The sequence below is a fragment of the Polyodon spathula genome, chromosome 12 (genome assembly GCF_017654505.1).
Source record: "Polyodon spathula isolate WHYD16114869_AA chromosome 12, ASM1765450v1, whole genome shotgun sequence".
Classification (NCBI taxonomy): domain Eukaryota; kingdom Metazoa; phylum Chordata; class Actinopteri; order Acipenseriformes; family Polyodontidae; genus Polyodon; species Polyodon spathula.
Genome location: NC_054545.1, coordinates 7,326,135 through 7,345,162, shown reverse-complemented (window position 1 = coordinate 7,345,162; position 19,028 = coordinate 7,326,135). Strand labels below are relative to the sequence as shown.

The window sequence follows — 19,028 nt, the reverse complement described above, 5'->3', positions numbered from 1 at the left end:
AAATCATGTCAACTGAGTAATTTTCATTCCAGAGACGGGGTTGATGTTCAGAATTTAAATAGCGTTTCCATTACAGAGATATTATTGGTAACGCACGTACTGTTGTCAGATGTTTAGCCCGTATTAAAACAACAGTACCTGCATGAGCACGCGATTACGTAATGGACAGCTAGCTGCGTCTCCTCCTATCAGTTTAGGGTCGTGTGAAATACTATGTATTACTTTTAATATATATTAAAAAAAAAAATCACTCTGCAGACTCATGCACGACAACGTTTATTACTAAACCAAGTATAGCAGACAGACATCAGCGCACTGTTTCACTGCTGGAGCCATATTACGAACTAACTCCAGTATGCTAATGTAAATTACCCACATTTAGAAGAAAGGTATCCTTCCCAATGGGAAAACAAGAAATGTGCCAGAATTCCCTACAAGTTTTAAGTTCATTTGCTAACTGGTTGGCTACATTTGCTTTAGGCTTATACTGTAAAAAAAAAAAATCAAAAATCAAAAATCAAAAATTTAACAACAGAACATGTTAGTTTCAAATCTAACAGCACTGAATGGGTTAATCTAATCTAACCTTGGTTTAATATCATGAAGGTGACAAAATACATTAATTATTAATGCTCTTGTATAAATGACTTTGGAACCAGATGCCCTCTGGTTTTCTTGTATTTCCTGGTCTGGAAGGGTTTCTGTAAAAGTTAGATATACATGTAGTAGTTTTTTTTTGGTGCAGTTTTTAACTACAGGACAAACTAGAGGTCAAGCTGCAAAATGGATCTGTCATCAGCCCTTGATTTTATGATTGATGAGATGAAAATTACACTATACATCATCCCCAATCTTAATGGATCCAAAAGGTGGAGCACACAACATGTCTTTTCAATTGCAGCAATTGTATCTGCAAAGAGACAGATATTTATGAGGACTGACAAACCTGACACTTTCATTACTGTCACTGGATTATTTAATTAAGATCAGAGTATCTCTGGAAATAAGTTTTCATTCAATGTACTGACTCCAAAACATATGACATGACAAGTGTTTTGTTACAGCAATAAAAAGCTTTCTTTAGAAAGTCTTACATCTTCAGAAGGTCAATCCAAATAAGTTTATACTGTCACAAGTGACTGACTACTGTGTGCGTGGAACAACAGAAAACTCTCAGAGGTGTCAGTAGACCATTGCATGGTTTGAAGAGAGACTTTCATTGACACTGTTCAATTTAAAATAGGTAAACAGAGATGAACCAGGGCCAGATTAACTTATATGCAAATTACACCATGGCGTAGGGCCCACAGCAGAATTGGGGCCCTTGGAGGTCGCCGTTTGTTTGGGACATTTTACAGAAACTGCATGCGTGTGGCCAGGTCCACACACACACAGGAAAAGAGGCGTACAGAAGCTTACTTTTGGTTAATGCTGTTCTTTTATGATGGACAGGCATGTATCTCTCGATTACAGCAGAACCGATCCCTGCTAATGTACAATGAATCAGGCTCAATTTAAGTATTCATTTATTTAAGTTTTTGAGACAATTTAAGAATCTGTCCTGTCTCAAATGTGCACAGTATGTCTCTTTACAGTTTAGAAACTTTCCTTTTTCATTTGGGGTTGGAATTTTTTTTTTTTTTTTTTAAAAAGGCAGGTAAAGGTAAACTTGCACAATGCGGGAGGCTGCAGGAAATTCAAATGTGGATGTCTGCAGTCAGCAAGGACGGTTTAAGTCCATAGTGTTTGTTTCTCTCACTACAGAAAAAAAAAAAAGAAGTGAAGGACAGAAAAGTTTTTCGTTTTTTTAAACTACATTGTTTTGTTCTATTGAATGCAATGCTACTACTGGTCCATATAAAGAATCTACAAACAGATCTGAAAAAAAAAAATCCCCAAAATTACAGCCTTTTGTTTTCCTATCTATCTATCTATCTATCTATCTATCTATCTATCTATCTATCTATCTATCTATACACACACACACATATATATATATATATATATATATATATATATATATATATAGAGAGAGAGAGAGAGAGAGAGAGAGAGAGAGAGAGAGAGAGAGAGAGAGAGAGAGATAACAAAAACCACTGACCCATTAACCCCAGTGGGTGTTATATTATGCACTTGCTAATTTTGTGCTTTACTGGCTGGGACTAAAGCTTTTTTATGTCTGTGTTCCATATTGCATTACTTGTGTTATATGTTGCCACGGATGTTTGAATGTAAATTAAAATTATCATTAACAACCATGAGATTTAATTATTATCACTCTCATGTGATTTCTGTTGTATGGTACAAGGCAATAAATGCATACACAGTTTATCAAGCATACCTTGAGTAACCTTGTTGTTGTGGAAGAGTGAGTATGTAGGTGGCCTCCAAAATATGGCTTGGCCCCCAAATTTGGGGACCTATCAGAGAATGTGAACAGACAAAATAGTCACGCTGCAGTTCGATGGTATTAAAAAAAAAAAAAAAAAAAAAAACTAGCTGCCCCCCCCCCCCCACTGTGTTGTCGATTGCAGATGAAAAGATGTAATATATATTCAGAAAAGAAAACTATTTAATTATCCTTATTATAACCACGTGTACAAAAAAAGCCCATCTATGATCAGCAAAGAAAAAAAGAAGACAAAGTGGTCAGATAAGTTATCTAATTCAATTTGAAGATGCTTTCTCATTATTATTGATTGATACTGAAAAAATTCATAAATTAAAAATAAAGTAAAAGTTAGCCAATATCATCTTGCAATTAACAGGTTTTTAACAGGCTCCTACGATTTCAAACTATGCATATGATCTGTATCAAATTAGCTTTATATTGGGCTGAAAATCTCATAGGGAGCTCAAAGCAACCCACGAGGACATGAGTGAGTCTCAACAGGGCTGACGAACCACCCTGTAGTGTATGAACTATCCTTAAGAGTGCAGAAAATATAAACTGTGTTCACAGAGCTGTATTGGGGCATCAGGACAGATGAATACATTGATGACGTTTAATTGAACAATCAGTAAAATATATATTTTTCCCTCCATAATGAATTATAAAGTGCAATGCCAATCACATTGAATATAAAAGCTTTTGTTTTTCAATGCAATTCTCAAGTCTGCAAAACATAAAAGTGCCTAATTTTGATTTGAAACTCGAAAATAAATGCTTACCAGGCACAGGCACGCTGGAAAATACAGTAACGTGACTGCATCTGTATTTGTCACCACCTGTTTTTATTTTTTTTGCAAACTCCATGGCCGAACATGCATTTAAGAAAAATAAAACCTGGCTCAGTTCTTCTCAGTGCTGTGAAAGAGAGGGCTGGAAATGTCTGCTCTGCTCACATTATACTCAATATAAAACGGTGCACTTCGATCTTAATCCACTACTGCATTTATATTCTACTATAAATTATAAATCCCCTTTGAATAACCTTTGCTTATTAATAGTCGATTTAGATTTGTTTAAACAATGCATCTGAAAATCTCGGCCCATTTCATGCCACATTATGCAGCCTTGCACAATTTGCACAGATTCTTACCCTCCATCTCACAATAGATGGACTGCTGGCAGCTGGTAGCAAGTGCACATTATACCACTCTGCACCCCTGCAATGATCCTCTGATTAGTTCAAGGGCTCATGCTGAGTACATGATCAAATCCAACAAGCAAATCTGATTTTCAAAGAGTTATAGAGCCTATAAATCAATTTCAATCTAATATATGTCTGAATTAAGTGCCTAATAAATGTTAACTAGTATGAGTTACCTGTATGTGTAATTATGTAATTATACCTCTATGCCTGTACTCAGTAGGTTTAAAACTAAAACTTGAATATGTTTAATAAAACACTAAATATTCACTATTTTTTATTATATAGTTATGACTGGACAATCACTGCAATACAAGCACTGTATTGACGTACATGTTCTGTTAAAAAGCAATCATTTCCACTGTATGTTTATCACTATAACAACAACAACAACACAAATAACATTACTGAATATGAAAGACAGGCTTTTACTTGGAGACTACACTGAGAACTTGATGAATTACAAAAAAAAAAAAATCAAACATTCTCAGCATGATGCATTGCTTACTGTTAAATTAAAGCAGTTTACAGACCCTGCAAGAAGCATTGCTGTAGCCAACTGCCAAATCAAAGCAATTGTGGAGTTGCATTCAATTCCAGCTGGGAACGAGTGGGTGGCTAATCAATTAAGCCAATTTCGGCAGGCTAATGTACAAGTAACATTGAAATAATTATCTGTCATCTTTAAAAGGAAACCTGAGCAACATCTTATAAATAGCCTTTCAGCATTAGATGGTAGCGGTGTTTACATTAATACCGCTCCCCAAGAGCTGGAACGACAATTTGCACTCTTGCAATGGTATACAATAGAAGCCCTTAATGCAGTTTATTGAAATCCAACAATTTCTGCAACAGATCATTTAACATTCCATAATCATTCAACTCACAAAACTAAAGACATTTCTTTTTAAAAACCAAGCTTAATTTTATTCAACCTTTTTCCTGAAAAAAAAAAAAAAAATAATGTGCAGGTTTTCCAGGTTTGAACCAAATACAAAAGAAACAATAAACAGTGTTTTAAGAAATGTCAGGAAACACTGTTGAATTTCATTTCGAAATTCAACTTACCTTTTGATGATCAAAGGCTTGAACTTCACCTTCAGTTCAAAATATTCACACCTTTCTCGCACACATTTATGGCACAATATCTAAATCATTTTTTCAAGTAAAAATGTTGAATTACACTGTTCCTATACGTTACATACAGTAACACTAAATGTTTTTAATTCTACAAAAAAAGTACAGTATTTATACACCTACACCTGTGTATGTATATCTCACTAAGTGATTATTTTGTTTTTACTTAAATGCAGACATTTTACTTGACCTTCAGAATACTGAAGTAGTTTGCACAAAATTGTGTTCTGTGAAATAATGAAAATATTCATTTGTAAGTTTACTCACGGTCATTGCACTGGTTGCCAGCATACGATGTCATGGAGCAATCACATGTGAAGTTCTCCCATTGCTGTATGCAGATCCCCATGTTTGCACAGGAGTCCTCTTGGCAGGTGGTACTGGGACCTAAGAGGGCAAGCAAAGGAATCTAATAGCAAGCAAGCAATAGAATTGCATTTGTACCATGCAGAAAGACACGCCAGCTCTCATGCATTTAAGTGTTATAATACGCATTCCCTCCCAGTAGTTGTAAATAGATTGTCACACTTCATATACTCCTACAAATGCAATACTGAATGTTTACATTAGTAGGTATATATTAAAATCATGAACCTATGATTCAAGTGATATAGTTCTGCTTACAGTTTTGTATCACTTTTCCTTTATTTTGTATATATAAGCACATTTTAAATAGTAATCTCTGATCATTGCTGTAACTCTGAATCACAAGTCTTTGGGGGGTATGTCGTACATTTAGAAACATCCTTCATTTTAAACATGCCTGAGAGGGAATGCAGGTCATTATAGATGTGAAACAAGGTCAGTGAACAACACCTCCTACTTTGGATAAGCATGTGAAAAAACCAAGACAACTCCAAGAAAACCAAGTCTAGCTGCAATACACTTAAAGAGAAAACATTTGGGGTGGAAGGGGATGGGGGCACTAGATAGGAGGCTAGAAGTGCATTTATTGTGTAATGCATGGTGCAATATGAAATATATATATATTTTAACAAGCTGTTTTTATTAACATGATTCACTTCCTGATCTGACATATTTTCATTTAGTCGTCCATTTCAGGAGATACAAAAATGACAATGAAGGCAAAGGGGAGTAAGATTTTGCAACCCCCCCAAGACCATATCCTTGTGTTCATTGCTCTTGTTTAAGCTTTTATCTATTTTTTTGTAATGGGGGGGAAAAATAGATAAAAGCCATCTTATTCTCACACAAAGCACTTTTAGATTGTGTGGTAATATAACAGGACTTACTTTCAAATAAAAATATGTTTTGTTCCTGCTGAAATTCATTGTACATTAATTATATATAATATATATTATATCTATATCGACTATAAGGGGCATATATATTATATATATATATATATAGTATATTATTATATATGTTCACTATATTGCCTTATTTTCACTAATTTTAGGGGCACATTACTTTTGTTAAATATACATATTTAAAACATGTCATTCAAAAGGTAAACAAGGACAATAAATAATGTGTAGAGGTGTTTCTCTTTAATAATTGTTTGAGTATAAAATTACTTTTTTTTCTATTATAACAAACTGGGTCTTGTGTGATGAGTCTATAGACACCACCTGGAAAAAGGGACGATACAGACACAATCATTTGACTCTTCAGCACTAAAAGATATTTAAAAAATGAACTGATAATGAACACCTACCTAAGAGAGTCTTTAACATACAATGTCTATAATAGTTGGCATAAAACCAAAAATAGTTTTACAAAAGAAATTGGAAGACCACCAGTATACAAACGATAACACTCAAAGTATCACAAACAAAGGAAAGGAAAATACTAAACAAAAGGCCAAACACTGTTCATTTACACCTATCACTGCGTTTTTAATACTGCTTTGCAATGTGGTTGTACTATTCAGCTCATTGCAGGAAGTGAACCTTATTTGGAAAACAGCCTTACAAAATGACGCAGAACATTACACAGAGCATCTTTCAGCCAAGTTCAGAATGGAATTGAACCTTCTACCTTGTAGGTCTGCTTTGGTGAATTCAACTTTGTTAGCAAAAGAACAGAAAAGCGAAAACAATAACAAAGGTTAGTAAGTGGTTAATGATGCTCGTTAATAAAGCTTCTGCTTTACTAACATACATGCTAGGGTTAAATTATTAGCAAGCCTATTAATAATGTATGGCATGTAGTATTCTACTCACTACTAGAGCAATATGTAAAAATACAATGACATTCAACATAATCAGCTAAAACAAAAACAATTAATTCAGCAGATGTCACCCATTAATGGAGAGTTTCTTTAACAATGCATCACCCCTCCCAGCATTAAATATTCAGATACTGGTAATGTTTCCACTTTAACTTTAAGTAGAAATGTTTGTCTGTTTCAGCTCAATTGGCATTTCCAAAAGGGCAAACATAGTACTAGATTATTCAAATCAAATTGAAAAATATTATACATCAGCTGTGGTTTGAAATAGAATATTGAGGTCATATCATGAATGTTAGTTTAAAAAAAAAAAGTTGGATATTAATAATGGCAGATAATTTGAATGGTATTTCACACAGCATCATAGGAGCCATGTTCTAAAACAAATGCACTATTTTTCACATGCATAATATACATGTCAGAAGTTGCATAAAATGCGTAAACAGTACTTAAATCATGCCATTGAAGTAGTCATTGTTAAAAATCCCAACTAATGAGTCATTTAAACCGCAAATTAAAAAGAGGCCTTCCAAAGACAGAGAAAATGTTTATGGCTGCAATGGAAATTACAAAAATAAAAATATATATAAAACAGAAATGCACATTGGACTACTAGCATAAATAATGTACGTTTCTTTGTTAACCTTAAAGGAAAATAATTAAAAGAAATGATGGAAACAACTACATTGAAAGCTGCATTTTGACCCATCTGTTTGTAAATGGTCCGTTGAGTTGTTATAAGCAGGGTTAAGTGTACATTCAATTGCATCACACTTTATCATCTAAATAGTGTATTACATTTTTTTTTCAGATCGCGTTTAAAAATTGTAAAAAGAAGAATTTGTCATCAGAAGCACAGCATCTGACAGATGCATTGCCACCATTTATTTTTGCCAAATAAAGTTCTTCACGAAAGTAAAACCTTTTAAAATCAACAATTATACCACCACCTGGTGGTCGATTAGCCTTCTTATACATCTTAAGTAAACTGATTTTTCTTCTTGGATTTGCTCCCTGTCAAGCATCAATTGCTATCATTTACTTAATTTTTTTTTCAAAATGACCGAATCCTTAACTATTAAATCAAACACCTCTAATTTAATGGTTTAAAAAGGCAGACCCAGCATTTAGCAATCAGCAATTACTTGGATTTTTTCCATTACAACTTAAAGATATCAAATATCATTCTGTATTCAAGCATGTCTTGATACACATTACATTTGATTGAACCACCCATCTATCAATTTATACAATGACCCTGCCAGATCAGGGCTGAGATACAGTGACAGAGTTGAGGGGTTCATAGACCCTCATATGCATTTCATGCTTTCATTCTTTCATATTGTGCACGAGCAAGCGCACACACACACATACACGTACACACACACACACACACACACACACACACACACACACACACACACACACACACACACACACACACACACAATGGTATTTTTTCTCTGGGGGGGGGGGTGTTTGTTGTCAAGACAGGTACACCTAGGCAAGGTTTTTGTCTAACAGTGATTGTATTTTTCTATGTAAAAACAAACAAACAAACAAACAAAAGCATGAATACCAAAAATGGACACCATTAATAAAATCAAATTCTAAAGCGTAAAAGCACAGGTCCATATTAACAATACCTTATTAAGAATAAAGAAAAAAAATTTTTTGTGTATAATATTTCACCAACATTGCTGCTAATCTGGCTTAAGATTATTTTGTAGGCACCCTGAAATGTATAAATCTTTCCCGATTTAATTTGCAGATATAATACTACTGCATGCACCCCTTCATATGAACAATGCTCAATGCATCAAGTGGAAAACAGTCCCTGTACATTTGGACCACTTCTGCTTTCACTTTTGTTTTATGAAAGCTATTGAGTTTCTTTTTTTAGTTCTAAATGCCTGGTTACAATATGTAAATCACGCCATAGGCAAGTAATAGTACATATTTATTTCTTTTTTTGAATGTTGTTTATTTCATTTCTGCATTTGGTAAAATCAAAACACCAAACAAGTGTCATTAACAAGAATCTGTTTAATGTATTCTAGAAATGTTAAGGTCCACTGATTTAGTAACAGCACAGATTAAAGCTATTTTACCTATTGAATACAAGGATTTTAGATTTAAATATGCAATGCTGTTCTGCATGCAAAATTATTATGAATTATGTTGATACAAATAATAATAATAATAATAATAATAATAATAATAATAATAATAATAATAATAATAACACTGATAAACATGAATAACAATGATTTTAAACAAAAAATGTGAAACATGAAATCATTTAAACAAATTACATGCACAAGATTAAAGCTAAGAATGAATATAAAGCACGTTGAATACTCATGTTACACTTAACAGTAGTGTTAAGTGCGATTAGCGGGTTGTCAAAGTTTTGATTTGGACCCAGCCCTCGTCTGGAATGATGAGAATGAAGATGTGGGTGATATTGCCTTCAGTATACACAACTACAGTTGCCCATTCCTGTCCAACTTTACATCTGTGCATTAGTAACAAGTTACCTATTTCCAAATATCAAGGCTTAGTTCACCAACCAACAGCAAACCTAAAATCCTTTACCTGATGATTTTATTACAATTAAATAAACCAAGAGCATTATTCATAGTGTAATTTGCTGGCAATAGTACATATTCTTTATTTAAAAAATACCATGTCTATTAACATGTACCCAATAACAGAAACAACAGTACTGTGGCAAGATTGCCATACAATATCACTACTGTATAATCTATATTGACTTAATTTTGCATGCAAACAAATTTTCGAAAATCCACAGATCAAACTATGAAATGTGAGGTCAGCACAAACATTTTGAAATTAGATGTTTATGACAACCACATAATTGCACTTATTGCAGAACCATTATTTTCCTTAACACAGAATGTCTTGTACTTATTTGTATGCAAATGGTTTTTGTCTCATTTGGTTTCACTTTGCCTAAGAAATTTGCTTTCTGTTGGTAACTTCCATACAAACAGATTCCAATTGATTTAATAGGTTATGTATTACTAGGATCTTACAATCTTGAGGTTGAAACATTTTGTAAGACCACGTGATGTTTTTTGCATTTGATTTATAAACAGTTTTTTGTGTGTGTGTGTGTGTGTGTGTGTGTGTGCTTCAAATGATAAAGAATGTGGTTACATAAATGACAGAAAGACACAAACATTTCTAAAACGATGACCAAGTGCCATCATTAAAAACAACACTTCAGTATTATTGCTCACTCAATGGGGTTTTCTCAATGTGAAGAACTATTAATTTGGCACACTTAAGTGAGCATCTGTGCTTATATCTTTTTTTAAGAGCATAATGGTTGGACACATAGTACTAGGCTTATGCCTTGTTGCTGCCAAAATAGTGAGCATAGCATGTCATGTTGCTATCAATAGCCATTCTGATCAATGCTGTGTTTGTATGCACATTCATTATTTGTATATTAAATGTTTGGAAATTAGAGTGTATTTTTAGTATTAATGCTGAACTGTATGGCCTTTTGTAATATAAAAGCTTGCTGGTTGTTCCAATGAATGAGGAAATATTATTTTATGACAATTGTTAACAAAAAAAAAAGTATGAATGGTGGAATTGCCATCCACTACAAGAGGAGCTGACATCCCTACTTGAGTGACGTGGCTATCCAATTAAGAACAACTGACCAGACTGTTACCACATCATTTCAGCAAGACATGCCACAATTAGAGTTAGTAAAATTGATGGAGAGATGTAAAAGTGAGAGATGGAGCTACTGCTCGAGTTCATGAGGAAGAATGGACTGCCTGACCTAGTGTTGATAAAGCGCGTACCTTCACATCCGCGCTCAATCTGCCCGCTGCGGTGCAAAGCGTCATTGATCAGGTCTGGGAGGCGGCCATTCAGATCCACGGAGGCCAAACACCCCTGAAACCCATCTCGGGAGGCCACAAGCTTAGGAAGGTTGCTGTACATGCCCTGTGCCAGCCCAGCAATGTAGAGATCGCCTGAAATAGAAAAACAAAGAAATAAAAAATGGATTAACACAATTTAACAAATGTAGAAACAGTATATTCTTTAACGTGTAACCTTAGATCGAGGTTGGAAAAAAAAGGAAGTCAATAGATGTCCACAAAATAAAACAGCAGTTGGTATTGCTTTGTTAACTAAAACATATTATTATTATTATTATTATTATTATTATTATTATTATTATTATTATTATTATTATTATTATTATTATTAAATAAAATAATGTAGTTACATCCCTGATTACGGTCTTCCAGTAATAAAGAATACACATGTATAGGCCCATATTAACTGTGTGCATGGCAAATAGCATAATGTGAATATAAAGGAAATTGGTAAATATACTTTTAGTCAAATTACCTTTTAGGTCCAGGTTTTTGGCACCATTGATAACCTGTGTAACAGCCTTGGCATCCACCTTGAGTGTATGAGTGTTGCTGTTGTCCCTAGTGATCACAACATTGTGCCACTGGTTGTCATGCAGAGCTTTGTCACTGTTTCCTTTGATCACATTAGGACCATTTCCCAGATCAAAAACATAGTGAATATACCTGAAATGCACAATAGCACATTCCGGTTTAAAAAGGGATAACATACATGTATCAATTTGTTAAGTATTTAAAAGCCAGTATTTCCTTATTGTACCTGTCTCAAGCTAGGGATACATTTTTGTTATGCATGCCAATTATTCTTAACTTGGCATTGATCTCAGTTATGGGTAACGACATAAACCTTTTATAGCCTGTTTAAAGTAATCATCCAGAACTATTTCATAAATACCCAACTGTGCTTCTTCAATGAAAAAATAGCATTCTTTAAATAACTCACAAGTTAGGGCTTTGTGAATAGAGCCCTATATTACAAGTATGACATTCTGTAGCAATCAACATTGCACCAGGCCATTGAGAATGACACATTCATTAAAACGTGTATGTTTAATACAAACTTTAATTAACACCTATTTTCTGAAATTCTTATTAATTTTACAAAACAAATGACAGTAGGTAGTAGGTAGATTACAATTGCATGGTAATGGTATTTGGAAACAATATTGTGTCACTTGATGAAAGTACGCGGAGTCACGATAGTGCTGCCAATATCTGTGTAATTACACACTTATACCACCAGGTGTTATCATGTAAGATCACAAACCATTGGTAGTTACCTAGTAATTACCATATTCATGTTATAGATCCAATAATCTAAAGCAGTGGTGCACAAACTTTTTTATATGATGCCCCCCCCCTCTCTTATTATACTTTTTTTTGGTAAAATCAAGAAAAAATATGTGATTTACATTAAATCTAAGAGAAAATCACCTGTTAAAACATTAGTGTTTTTTTTTTACACTTGTTGCCTCATACAAGGAAGCCACCATTTCGGCTCTGTTCACTGCAGTTTCACTGACACTCCCCAATTGAAACATAATTTCTCCGGTTCTGCAAGTCCTAGAGTGATCGTCAATGGCTCATTTGAAAGGTAAAAACTTGGACTAATTAGCTGTCATTTGTGTATTTATTTAAAATGTTCTATCCTTTAAAAAAACATTTTACAGAACTGCCCCACTGCACACCACTGATCTAAAGTTCTGTAAAGATGGGAGGAAATGTGTTCATATGTTCATAAAAAAAAAGTCTCCTTACCCTTTAACCAGCTCCACAGCGATGAAATCATTGCCATCACCACTGTTAAAGAGAATGAATCCATCTGGAGTGGTTGTTTTGAACTGGAAGAAGAGGTGCATGGAAGTGTAGGCCTGGAGTGTAGCCAAGCTAAGATAACTGCTCTTGGACTTAAATGTGACTGGATCAGCTATGATTGACCTCATTCCAAACCTGGCATTTAGTTCACAGAAGTCAATGTCACCATTTTTACAAAGGTCAATATATAACATTCCGTTGAACATCAGGCTCTGAAGATGCCCAATAAAACTGGAAGGGATGACTGAAATGTAGCGCCTCTCTGTCATAATCCCTGTCTCTATATTGTGGAATTCCAGGCGAGTGTGATCTCCCACCATTTGACCTATACAAAAAAGATAACAAAATACAAAATGTAATGTTACTAATCATCACTACAAGTACACCATACATATCAACTATAAACCTTTAAGATGAGCTGCTGCACTGTTTGTTTAGATGGTAAAGCATTTCCATCAGTCCTGCATTTCCAGTGTCTCCCACTTGTTTAAGAGCCACTGTTAAGTGAGAGGAAATACGCCTGACTTCAAAGACAACATTTGACAGGGTGTATTTTAAAGGTTATGCACGTTAGCATGTTATACAGTTATCAAGCTGAATATGAGTATGTGCATGTTTGGGAGATTAAAACATTATTTGGCTTTGATACCATCAACAGTCTCTGCAGCTTTGTTTTTTTTTGTTTTTTTTTGGGGGGGGGGGGGGGGGGTGCCAGGTGCCATCTAGTGGACAGCCAGCCTGAGACTCCCTTGTTAGTATGTGTGATGTGTGTATTTTTATAAAGGTGAAAAAGGTGCTCATTATTGATTAGATGTCATACATCAAATCTGTTAATAGCTGTTGCAACATGTCTCTCAATCTGTAACTGTACACTTTTGTTGCAAAGCAATGTGAGCTTCCCAACACAGGGGATAACCACAGACTTCTAGATACTTTAGGCCTGTTGAGGCAAACTAAACCCTTTAAACACTGAGCTTTATGGCCTGTTATCAGCCTGTACTCTTTAAAAGTTTAAATGCTCTGCCAAGCCTCCAAAAACTTGAAAACATAGCACACAACTTTTACTGAGGCTGCAATAAAAAGTATACGCTTGGTTAGTGACGTTTACAGTTTCGTTTAGATAAAGGTACCTTCAGCAGTGTCATCGTCAACCGTGAGCTTCAAGCTTTTACCCCGTCGAACCACACGGACTGCATGCCATTCATTATCATTGAGTTTTTGTCCAGCATACAGTGTTTCTGGTCCTTTGCCTGGGGATGATGTTGGTTACAAAATTACTTTCCTTCTTTGATCACAACCAAACCTTTGCTTTCCATAAATGAGGAAGGTGAGCTTCTTACCTATTTGTGCATTAAAGCTGGTGCAAAAAAAAAAAGCCCCCCCCCCCCCCCCCCATGGATCTTTCTCAAATGGTGTTATCGATCTATACAACTGATTGAGACAGAAAATAATAGCATCACCACAGTTAAAATGAGGTCATAATGATAAGCATTTTAGCCATTGCCTTTTGGGTTTATAGGCCTGCCTCCAAAAAATAAAAATGACACACATTCACACACACTGGACACACTATCCAGTACACTATCTGCTATCTTAATAGTATAGATAGCTCTGGTTTTCATATCTCACCCATTACTGAAAAAACAAAGGTTTGGTTATCCTTTAAATAATAAAAAGCTAAAACTTGGGAGAACAGATGCATTTTAAATACACACAGTAATAAGGTGTGTTATGACTTTTAAAACAAATTACAAATAAAATTATTATTTATAAAGTGTTACGTTACAACAAAAATTTCCATATAATATATATATATTTATATATACTATATTAGATATATATATATTATATATATATCCCTATATATTGGGCAGTACAAAAATATTTATAGATCATCTTTTATGCTCATAATTATATATTATATATAATATATATAATAAGCTATTTAATGATAATTAGTCCAGTCTTAGTATTTTACTCATAATCAGGTCTTCTTAGTATCCCTTATTGAAAACATGTTGCAGTAAAAATAATTTTTAAGATCATCTTTTATGCATCACTGTATGGTCCAACATGGAAAGACTTTATTATTAATAACATAATTTAAAATAATTAAATAAAGCTTTGTAATGTGGTTTGAAAACAAAGCCCTTAAAACTTTAAAAAGCAGCCTGCAACTAACAAAATAAAAACACACCAGTTAGTGAACGATTTTATTTTTCATCTCATACACGGCTAAATAAATCATTTATAGACTGTATAATTAATCAACAATGTAAAATGTTAGGCTACCTGTTAACAATACCTTATTATGATTTAGATTATAATTAGGTCATTTAAACGTCATGTGTTTTATAACCAGTAATTAGGCTACACAGTATATATAGTCTTATATAACAATTGCAGTGGCAGTTTACTGAACATTTTCCAGTATAATATATACAATATCTATATAGTTTTGAATTAAGCTTTGTAGTGTCTATTAAAAAGTGTTAAATAACAAAACAAACTGCTGTGATAAAGGTAACTGATGGTTTGGAGCATTTTATGAAAATATAGCATGAAATAATAGTAAATGTTACGATAGTGTAAGGATGGCTATCGTTATGCTAAAATGTTAACGGTTAAAGATGCCTAATTAAAGCACAAAGTGGTCCAAGATTTGCACACATGAAAGCCTATTGTTTCTAAGTCACTAATTACTGACCGAAAATTTAAATTCTTACACCAGGAGTTTTTCATGCAGGTAGGTATATAAAGTATATAAATGACAAATCTTGAGGTATTCTCATACATTTGCATACTGCTGTATATATAATTCTAAAAGTACATTAGTAAGCAACATTCACTTACAGCTGAATTAAAACATTTATGACTTATTGAATTCATGTCACATGCATGCTTGCTAGACAGACTGTATATTATTACACTTTCAGGCAATTCAGAGCATAAAGGTATTTTTAATGGAAAAAAAAAAAAAAGATTGATTTAGTACCATGACACTCTATTAACTCAGTACATTGCTGACTCTACTGCCTCAAACTAGAAAAGCCTGAAATAAAAAGGAAAGGACCAACACAACAACTTTCTGCTACCTATTGACTTAATGAACAGTATACGATAGCTCATAATTATATGTCATATATAGAGATATATATATATATAATATATATATATATTAATATATATATATCCATATATATAATACAAATGCAGTGCATCAGCTAGCTACTGGAGGGAATGCATATTATAACACTAAATGCATGACAGTGTTTTGTCACAAAAGACGTACATGTATCATATATATGTATATATATATATATAATATATATACTATATAATATATATAATATATAATATATAGATCTGTAATATATATATATTCGCGCTTAGATATTTTTCATCATACACTAGAATTTATATTAGCTTAATAAAAATCTGTCCTTTTATAAACTAAATACTGCATTAGCTATAACATTGAAGATCATTGGTACGTTTGTAAAATGTTATTACAATGTAAAATATTTGATGATGTGGTTTTGTGATGTGCAAAGTTGCATATTAAAGCGTTCATTGGCAATCAGATTACTGAAGTTGTTAGTCAAGCAAAACTAGAGTCGTAATTGTGCATAATGGGATAGACCCAGTCAGCCAGGGAGTCTTTGGCAGTTATCCAGCCCTGCAGAGAATGATGGGAGAGACCCAGTCTGTGCCAGACAAACACAACACAGACCAAAACAGAACCTCCATGGACCCTTAGTTGAAACTAAGCACCTGGAATGTTCACAGCAACAGTAGAAAATTGATAAGTGCTCATGACTTCTTGCACCACTGAGCACAGAAATGTGCATACCATCAGTGCAAATAGTGGGACTGAAGAAAAATAATAAGGAATGCAAATAATACATTGTTTTAAAGTTACATAAAATACGTTCATGCTGTGTTTTGCAGCAACAAGGTCACCCAATCTACACTACGTAGGTGGGTATGTATAAGCAAAAACAGGTAAGAATGGACAGTGATATTAAACTCCACTTCCACCATTCAACTTACAACAAACGTATCCTTGCCTTGTTTTAAAAAAAGATGCCTTATAGTAAAGCACTACCAGTATATGATAGCAAATCTGTCACATATGATATAAAACTTTAGCATTCCCCTTAATAGGATCTATAGGCATGATGATTATCTTTACCTTCTCTAATGTGTTAATTGCAAGCATTCATAATTCATGGCTTAAACTTAGAAATAACAATAACAATCATTTATTTATGTTCACTTCTCAAATTACTGTAGTCTTTGTCAATGTCTTTTGTGTTATACTGTATACTGCTATATATATATATATATATATATATATATATATATATATATATATATATATATATATATATATATATAGGCCAGGCAGAAGGCCAGATGACAGATATGGATCTGCCACCTCCATTGGATTCAAGATAATGTGCTTTACTAGCAAGTAAAGGAGAGATACCTAAAACCTGACAATGTTCAACACTATGAAAGCAGTCAAGCGGGTAATGATGTTTGTGACCTCCAGAAGAATCAATACCAACTTGGGAATGTTGCAGGTATTTCCTGCTGAGATGGTTTATGGTTTGTTGTAGAATAATATGTTTTTCCTTGTTCTTCAGTGTGCCTGGTTGAGGGTTACTTTTGGAAACACAGCTTTTAGAATGTTCAAGGTTCAACAGTATTCAAGACTATGGATGTGATGACCAAATCATGTGTCTGGGATGACTGTCATTATTATATCACCAATGAAGGTCCTCCCAAAAGATAATATTCTGCCACCTAGCAATCAATATTTTTCTCCCCAACACTGAATATTGGGAATTATTTTTCCTATTTTAAGCTCTGCACCTAGTTTGCAATTTGAAATAGTGCGATTCTGTCAGTCATTCTGTTACTGGTGCAACATTCCATAATGAGATTCAGTTAAATACATTCAATAAGTGTTGAATAAATAGGTGTTTAGCGGCTGTTACTGTAACCTTGACTTTTCTAAATTCTGTTCAAATTTTCAAACACTATAATAAAGTAAAAGCCATTTTAGATGTAAAGTATGTTCTCATTGAAGGGATTTTTTTTTTTTAAATGCATGTATTTATAAATATGAAATGTTTTGTTTTTTGTAGTTAGGAATGAAAAAAATACTTTTACACACTGAGTAGGTTCATGCTCTACCCAGTATTACATTCTCTTCTGAGACCAAAGCCTTTTCATACATGAGTTCATTCTGAAGTAGGGATTCAGACCTAACCAATGCCAGCTGACCCCAATAACCCATCTGCCTTCAAGGTTCAGGTTGGAATTGTAATGCAAACTATGGCGTATGTTCATCTGATGTACTGTTCAGAATGTCCTACATAGACAGTTCAACCTTTGTGCTGCTGTCTCCTAGTGACCAAGCATAAGAAAGAAAGAAAATAAGATGTACACAGGTAGATTTGGTTTGAATATCATTTACACAGACATATTTGGAACAGGATACAGCTCACAAATATTATCCTTTTAAAATTATAAGAATAAAGGATGATGCAAAAACAAAGTTATCTTACCTTCCAGAGGTATGCACTGAAAGGTATGTACACGAATGTGTTCATTATTAACCACAGGATACACTGGTTATTATGTATCCATTATGCATTTGAAACATGAATACTGCTTTAAATCAGCAAAACATATTTTTTTTATTTATCCAGCTTTTTCAGTTTTCCTTTAAAAGTTAAAGAAGACCTGTCTATGAGTAAAAGCTGTTAAGCCTTGTTTATGACAGACATTTTCAAATATACAACTAAGATTTTAGAGCAATAACATTCCTATTTTCACATTAAGCTTTAAAAAGTTACCTTTGATGTGCCTGAGTATTGAAAGGTGAGCACATATTAAAATGCTTGTTATTAATCTTGATATGCAAGCACAGCAAAAAGAAACACCACAGTGAATGTTGAATATTTTACAGGGCTGAAACTCAATTTCTCGACAGGCCATCTTTAGGAATTGTGTAACAAGATGCAAGCCAAATATATTATATTATAGTCATGGATTGCACATCTACATGATCTTTGAGGACTGCATATTAAGTACTACCATTGTACAGTATCAGTATTAACGTATGCTGGGAAACTATTCTAAATGCCCTGCTTGCATTTCAAGCATCTATAAAATGTCAGGGTTTTTTTTTTTTTTTAAGTTAAGGTAAGTAAAAGAGGTGACTTAATAATCTTTTGGAACATCTAATTGAAATTAAACCTAAATCAGTTTGAATAATCCTTTTAAAATAAACAGGAAAACATTAAATAAACATGATTCAACTCTGAGGAAATACCAGTACCTACTTTA

The 19,028-nt window shown here is 33.6% G+C and overlaps 1 protein-coding gene across 28 annotated transcripts in view; it reads right to left on the bottom strand.

Moving 5' to 3' along the window:
- Positions 1–19,028, bottom strand: part of nrxn3a (neurexin 3a) — a 290,916-nt gene that overhangs the window by 161,766 nt on the left and 110,122 nt on the right. For 15 of the 28 annotated variants that reach the window (XM_041266221.1, XM_041266220.1, XM_041266223.1 and 12 more), the window contains 5 exons: positions 13,796–13,915; positions 12,609–12,990; positions 11,326–11,516; positions 10,770–10,943; positions 4,998–5,117 (listed from right to left, as the gene is read on the bottom strand). In XM_041266221.1, coding sequence (XP_041122155.1) covers positions 4,998–5,117; positions 10,770–10,943; positions 11,326–11,516; positions 12,609–12,990; positions 13,796–13,915 — 987 coding nt within the window. Of the gene's footprint in view, positions 1–4,997; positions 5,118–6,731; positions 6,759–10,769; positions 10,944–11,325; positions 11,517–12,608; positions 12,991–13,795; positions 13,916–19,028 lie in introns of all 28 variants that reach the window. The other 13 variants (XM_041266212.1, XM_041266208.1, XM_041266209.1 and 10 more) reach the window with 1 other exon arrangement.